This window comes from Spinacia oleracea, chromosome 4, assembly GCF_020520425.1.
Source record: "Spinacia oleracea cultivar Varoflay chromosome 4, BTI_SOV_V1, whole genome shotgun sequence".
In the NCBI taxonomy this organism is placed as follows: Eukaryota; Viridiplantae; Streptophyta; class Magnoliopsida; order Caryophyllales; family Amaranthaceae; genus Spinacia; species Spinacia oleracea.
Genome location: NC_079490.1, coordinates 177,313,386 through 177,320,732, shown reverse-complemented (window position 1 = coordinate 177,320,732; position 7,347 = coordinate 177,313,386). Strand labels below are relative to the sequence as shown.

General features: G+C 35.8%; 1 protein-coding gene across 4 annotated transcripts; it reads left to right on the top strand.

The window, feature by feature from the left end:
• Positions 1-831: 831 nt before the first annotated feature.
• Positions 832-5,975, top strand: LOC130472351 (uncharacterized). Of its 4 annotated transcripts, none has more exons than XM_056843049.1 (7): positions 832-1,392; positions 2,288-2,441; positions 3,046-3,154; positions 5,231-5,272; positions 5,364-5,445; positions 5,531-5,632; positions 5,764-5,975. In XM_056843049.1, exons 3-7 carry the CDS (start codon positions 3,069-3,071, stop codon positions 5,863-5,865), a joined length of 414 nt encoding a protein of 137 aa, XP_056699027.1. In that variant the 5' UTR covers positions 832-1,392; positions 2,288-2,441; positions 3,046-3,068; the 3' UTR covers positions 5,866-5,975. The 4 variants fall into 4 exon arrangements, 3 of the variants coding, with proteins under 3 accessions (XP_056699027.1, XP_056699026.1, XP_056699028.1); XM_056843048.1 differs by having other exon boundaries at positions 832-1,418; XM_056843050.1 differs by lacking the exon at positions 5,231-5,272 and having other exon boundaries at positions 842-1,418.
• Positions 5,976-7,347: the final 1,372 nt, after the last annotated feature.

Below are 7,347 nucleotides of genomic sequence, written 5' to 3'. Positions count from 1 at the left end.
GGTATCATAGAAACATCATTTCATTCATGGTTTCTTATAAAGATCGTTTTATAAGAATTTCAATCAATCATATTATAATAAATAATCCAATCAAATCACATTTCATTTCCCGCAATTCATAAAACATGTCAAAACATTCAGTTCATAAATCAATCATAACATTGTAATTTCATAAACGCATTTATAAGGGAATTGCGGGTACTAGCAATAGCCGTTACCTCACTTCTGCGATTTGCTAAGGGTTTTATTTTCCTTGGTTCGTTCGTCCTGAGCTCCAAGTCCAATTTCTTTCAAAAATATTAAATCATTGAATTAGTACTAAATCGATAAATAATTTAAAATCAACATTTTATGAAATCTTAAATTTATAACTAACGAATTTTTAAATAACGAATTTTTAGTAAAAATATAATTTCATAATTTAAATATCAATAATCGAAATAATTATTTATATTTCATAAATCGGTTTTTGTGAAAATATTATTTAAATTCTATTTTGTTAAGTTGTAAGTAGAAAAAATTGATATTTAATAATTAAGCCTGAAAATAATAACGATTTTATTAGTAAATAATTTTATCATAAAAATTTATTAAAACATGAAAACTAAATAAATTAGAAAATCTGAAATTAACAAGTTAGTTTCTTACCCAAAAGCCCAACTAGTATGGCCCATTTAATTGTGTTTTAAGGGAAATGAAACCAAGAACCAAAAACCAAAAATTGGTTTTGGTTCTCTGGAAGCAGCGCACGAAACAGGGGAGGGGAAGAGGAAATGGACGAGGCGGAGGGAAGAGGAGGGAGGAAGGCAACAGGCTGCACTAGTAGAAAAAACCCCTGTTGCAGCCCCCTTGTTGCAGCGTACAGGTATTAATACGCTTCAACAACCCGTCGGTCAACGCGGGTCAAAACCTTTAAAGGGTTGTTGCAGCGTACAAATATAATTGCCCCCTGCAAAAGAGTTTGTTGCAGCGTACATTTTAAAGCCCCCTGCAATAGCCCGTTTTTGTTGCAGCGTACAGTTTAAAAGCCCCCTGCAATAGCCCGGGTAAAAAATTCATTTGCTGCAATATTGGTTGAATAACTAATTCAGAACAAATCAAGCATCTCAAAATTTGAGTTCTCGCGCTTAACTCCTTCTTCTTCCCTTGGATTCCCTGCGTCGTCCCCTAAAAAAAAACACCCATTCCCTGCGTCGCCGAAAAAGCTTCCTCGTCGATACTGGCCCTCCTTGCCAGTCGGCGGTGGGTCTCTTTCTCGCCTCCTCTCCAGCCTCCACCTGTTAGCTTGCTCGGCCGGTGGTTTCAAGGAAAAACTTAGCTTGCTCGCGTCGGTGGTTCCAAGAAAGAAAGTTGTCCGCGTCCTGTTCTCCGTCAACCTCCTTGCCGCGGCTAGTAATCTTCCCTGTCCCCTCTTTTAGGTTTGTTCAAGTCGTTTATCTAATTTTCGTTTTAAGAATTAGGGTTTGTTCATTTCGTTTTTAGGGTTCTATGCGTTTGTTCAATTCGTTTTAGGGTTGGTGCAATTCGTTTTTAGAGTTCAATTCGTTTTTAGGGTTTGTTCATAGATAAAGATGTGGTGGTGTTGGAATTAGAGAATGGTGGTGGGGGTGGTGGCGGTGGTGGAGGGGTGGAGCATGGGAGGTAGAGTTGACGGTTGTTAATTGCATTGTACTATTGAAATATTAATTTATGTCATGCTCATACATATTGATGCAACATAATTACTATTCATTCAGAAAGTTGTCCATTCTTTTATGGTTGGTATCTAGCAATTTCAACTTGAAGAACATAGCTACCGCAAACAAATTGGAAAAATTCTAAGTGGTTAAAAATTGAATCAGTGTCTATCTTCGATGGAAAAATCAATATCTTTTTATTTTGGCTCAGTTAGTAATTCTATGAATGAACAGGTTGTCATAATGTTTAATTGGAATTTGAAAGTCTTCATGTTCCCTCGACAATTTCTAATGGAAATCTTCATCTTAGAGGAATAAGGAATGTGAATAAAGAATAACGTTGATATGCGGTTGTTTTTGTAGACGAGGTCAATAAAACGTAGTAGTTGAAGTATCTATTTTTTCTGAGGTCACTGAACGTCTTTTTGATTCACCTAGCTTTATAAACAACCACATCATTCTTATTACTTAATCTTGTAGCTTCAAAATTGTCTTTTTGATTCATTGTTAATGGTGTTGTCCTGTAAATTTTTTTGTAGTGTGGTTTTATATCCACCCTCAATATGGAGTAATTTCCATTATGCATTAAATATCCTGCTGATGTGACACAGAAAGGAAGAAGTACTGAAGCTGAAGTTGAGTTCGAGAGGCTACTGGGAGGTTTACATGTCAAAAGTGCAATAGCTTAATTGTCAAAGTCGGATAGAGGGGATGAGGCTGATACAGTTAAATTCTCGGAGCTATTTTATGGTCGACATTATAATGGTAAAGTTTCTCACTTGTTTTGACAATAAATTGGCCCTTTCTATTTTATTTTTTACCAAATTATTGTTCAATGTTGATGCAGTCAAATTTTCACTTTCCAAATTTCATATTTTGCTTCATTTTGCAGTGGTTTTCATTGGGTCTGTCCTATTTTCTTTACAGCAGATGTCTGGTATCAACGTTGTGTTCTATTTCTCTTCTTCTGTCTTTAGAGTGCTAGAGTTCCACCAGATACTGCAAACATGTTTGTCTCAGTTGCCTGGTAGAGGTCACTTGCAATACATTGCTTACTGAGTCCTGAGATATTAGGCAGGTAGTGCTGAAGGGTACTTTTCTGCGTGTTTGTCTGTGCTGGTATTCATGCTTGCGCTTCTGTGTGTAAAATCAGGAGGGATGTATGTTGATTTCCTTTTTCTTTCTTTTTTGTTTTCATGAAAGCCATATAAAGTATTTGTTGGTGTTTTTGGTTGGCGGAAGGGTGGGGAGAGGGGAGTGACTTAAGAAAATCGAGGTTGGATGCTTTGTGCTTTTATCTTATGGTTTTTTACCAAGGTTATTTTTGTGTTGGTGAATGATAATGTTTAATCTCTTCGTCATTTTGCAGAAGCATATTCACGTGAACAGACTATGCTGGTTCAAAAAATTTCTTCTGAGCATAATGGCTCTGATTTTATTTTGCTGAAGAACCTGAAGCTAAAAAGGAGCTATGGAAGGTAATTTGGCTATTTAATCTCTCCAAGTTTATCAATCTACTTACGGTCAATGTGTTTGGTGCTTTGATCAGACCTGCTGTTGTGCAGTACTGCAGTTATCCGTCCTATTTCCTGTTTTCCACTTTTGGGGCCAAATGTTTTGATAAATCAGTTAGTTGCTCTTTCCTATTAGTAGAAAATATCTCGACTTTTCTGCCTTTCATTTCAGTTCTGCCTCATCACCTAATGGTGTTGAAGGACTCCAAATTAAGAAGTATATTCTGATCAAGTTCACATGTTTCACAGTTCACTCACTAAATTGCATCCTTGTATATAAAGAGAATTTTGATTGAGGTTGTGCTTCTTAATATCTATGTACCTATAATTGTAGTCTAGCGTGCATACTGTAACACCTCAGATTTTACAATGTGGAAATAAACAAAGAGAATATGGTTAAGTAAGACGGTAGCAGAAGGCCCTCAACTTACAAGCCACTCAAAAGCTAATACAAACTCTCTCCCATAACATGGAGTTTCCTATTCATGAAACACCTAACATATATAGCTAATTGAATCTGTCGCCTAATACTAGGGCCATCAAGAGAAATATTCTGGAATCTTCGCATATTCCTCTCCCTCCATATGTAGAACCTAAGGACTCATTTTAAACTTACTAAATGTTTTATATGCTTATTTTTTACTTTCTAGGACTCATTCCAATCCATTTATGCATATTTAAGGCTCATTGTGTCGTTATAGGTCATATTTAGGCTAAAATGACATTTTCGCTCCCAACTTTGAACTTAAGAACCTAATGACTCATTTTAAACTTATTATATGATAAATATGCTTATTTTTAAGTTTCTAACACTTATTCTAATCTATTTATGCACATTTAATGTTTGTTTTATCGTTATAGGTCATATTTAGGCTAAAATGAGGCATTTGCGCTCCTAACTTTGAACTAAAGAACCTAAGGACTCATTTTAAACTTATTACATGATTAATATGCTTAGTTTTAAGTTTCTAAGACTTATTCTAACTACTTATACACATTTAAGGCTTGTTTGGTCGTTATAGGACATATTTAGGCTAAAATGACATTTTCGCTCCAAACTATGAACTAAAGAACCTAAGGACTCATTTTAAACTTACTAAATGTTTTATATGCTTAGTTTTGACTTTCTAGAACTCATTCCAATCTATTTATGCATATTTAAGGCTCATTGTGTCGTTATAGGTCATATTTAGGCTAAAGTGCCATTTTCGCTCCCAACTTTGAACTTAAGAACCTAATGACTCATTTTAAACTTATTATATGATAAATATGCTTAGTTTTAAGTTTCTAAGACTTATTCTAATCTATTTATGCACATTTAATGCTTGTTTTATCGTTATAGGACATATTTAGGCTAAAATGAGGCATTTTCGCTCCTAACTTTAAAATAAAGAACCTAAGCACTCATTTTAAACTTATTACATGATTAATATGCTTAGTTTTAAGTTTCTAAGACTTATTCTAACTACTTATACACATTTAAGGCTTGTTTGGTCGTTATAGGACATATTTAGGCTAAAATGACATTTTCTCTCCAAACTATGAACTAAAGAACCTAAGGACTCATTTTAAACTTACTAAATGTTTTATATGCTTAGTTTTGACTTTCTAGAACTCATTCCAATCTATTTATGCATATTTAAGGCTCATTGTGTCGTTATAGGTCATATTTAGGCTAAAGTGCCATTTTCGCTCCCAACTTTGAACTTAAGAACCTAATGACTCATTTTAAACTTATTATATGATTAATATGCTTAGTTTTTAGTTTCTAAGACTTATTCTAATCTATTTATGCACATTTAATGCTTGTTTGATAGTTATAGGTCATATTTAGGCTAAAATGAGGCATTTTCGCTCCTAACTTTAAAATAAAGAACCTAAGCACTCATTTTAAACTTAAGACATGTTTAATATGCATAATTTTAACTTTCTAAGACTCGTTCCAATCTATTTATGCACCTTTAAGGCTCATTAGGTCATTGTAGGTCATATTTTAAACTTAAGACATGTTTAATATGTATATATTTTCGATTCTGCTAGAGATCCACGTCGAACAGATTATGCATGGGGAATCTTGAGTTTGTAAGTTCTTTTGCTTACAAATTACATTAGTCTTTAAGAAACCTAAGCCAAAATCATATTCATGAGTACCCATGTTTCGTTAATTTTCTAGGGCATACCAAGTGTACAAGTGCAATGGTGGGCATTGTCCGAATAAAACGAGTTTTAAGTCGTGTAAACCCATTCATATAGAGGTATAACATGTTTCTTAATTAGCTTTTTGCTTTGTTTTTATTAATTATTGGCCTTGCAAGATAAAGTATTATGTTTCTTAATCAGTGTGCTCAACAAATCGGCGGAACTGAGTGTGGCTATTACGTTATGAAGTTCATGTTAGAGATAGTCACGTTACAACATGACTATGAAGGCCGGCTAGATGAGGTAATTAAGTAACTAATTGATTCGTATTCTAGACTATTAATACATTGTCATTAGTTGCTTGAATGTTAAAATGTGACATTTCATTTGCATTTAATCGATCTAATGCTCCATCAATTTTTTGTTTTTGTAAGGTCTATACTCCGAGGACTGCGCCTTATGCTAGTGAGGAAATTGATGTGGTTCGTGAGCAATGGGCGAAGTTTTTTACCACCAAGTATTTATTATTGACCTGAGGGCGCTTGATCGTGTTGGTTTAGATGTTATAGAACAATCTTTTATGTTAAAATGTATGCGTACGTTGAAATTGGAACGTAAATATATTTAAATGTATCGGTATGTGCACTTTTGGTTTTGGGATATATACAAAACTCCAGTTGTTGTTTTTATATTTGTTATACAGGTTGCGTTATTCTATTATTGTTTTGACAGGTTTCTATATTTGGTGCAAGGCACTCTAGGTATCCCTAAACAAAATTAGAATTTTCCCGCCAAAAGTGCTTTTTTGCAGCGCACATATATGTTGTACGCTGCAACAAAGGGAAAAAAATTTCGCAAAAATTCAGACTTGTTGCAGCGTACAAATAAATGTACACTGCAAAAAATTGAGTAATTCAGACTTGTTGCAGCGTACAAATAAATGTACGCTGCAAAAAGTTGAGTCTTTTGCAGCGTACATATATATGTACGCTGCAACAAGTCCAAAATTTTGCCAATTTTTTGGCACTTGTTGCAGCGTACATCTAAAAGCCCGCTGCAACAAATCACTTTTTGCAGCGAACTTGTACGCTGCAACAAGTTCAGACTTGTTGCAGGCCCCCCAGTTGCAGCATACGATGTACGCTGCAACAGGGGTCTAAAAGCCCGCTGCAATAAGGGTTTTTTCTACTAGTGCTGGGCGGCGCAGCGCCGGAAAGGCGACATTGAGGGCGGTGTTCGTGCGGTGGCACGACTGCCAAAAGGAGAGAGAGGGAGGTGCGAAACAAGGAGACAGGGGAAGTTTGAGGGGGCGTTTTTCGGTTGGTTCTGGGCGGAGGCAGGGCGGTTAGACGGTGGTGTTGGGGCGGAGATTGGTTCACGGAATGGTGAGGGTTGTCGGAAGTGGTGGTGCTGCGTGGGTGGTGTGGTGAGGCGAAGAAAGAGGTGGTAGGGGAGAGCAGGGGTTACGTGAGAGAAGGAGAGGGAGAAGGAGGTACGGTGGGTGTGCGGTGGGGTGTGCGGTGGTCGAGTGGCGGCGGACGGAGGTAGACAGTGGAGCAGTGGTGGTTGAGGTGGCTGCCTCGGTGGTGGTTCGAATCACCTGAAACAAAGGGCAGTGAAATTGATTTTTGGTTTTGGTTTTGATTTTTTTTTGATGTTGCATTTCAGAAATGGAAACTGGTTTTTGTAATTGAAGAAAAGGAAGACAATTTGGGCTTTGCAATTGAATGGGGACTGATTTTAGGGAAAAGGAGAAGGAGGAAAATTCCTTCACTCCATTTGTACGTGGAGAGCAAGGAAAGAGAGATGAGATTTTGGCTCTTCTAAGGGCTTTTTAGTAATTTCACAAGGTTTGACCAAAATATCTGAAAGTTGTTGCTATTTTTGGAAACTACTAAAAATAGAAATGTTTAGTTAAAATAATTCTTTATTAAATATCTTTAACGAAAAATAAATAAATTTTCGTTTATGAATTTATCGTTTAAAATAAATCGTAAAAACGTTTAAAATAACGAAAT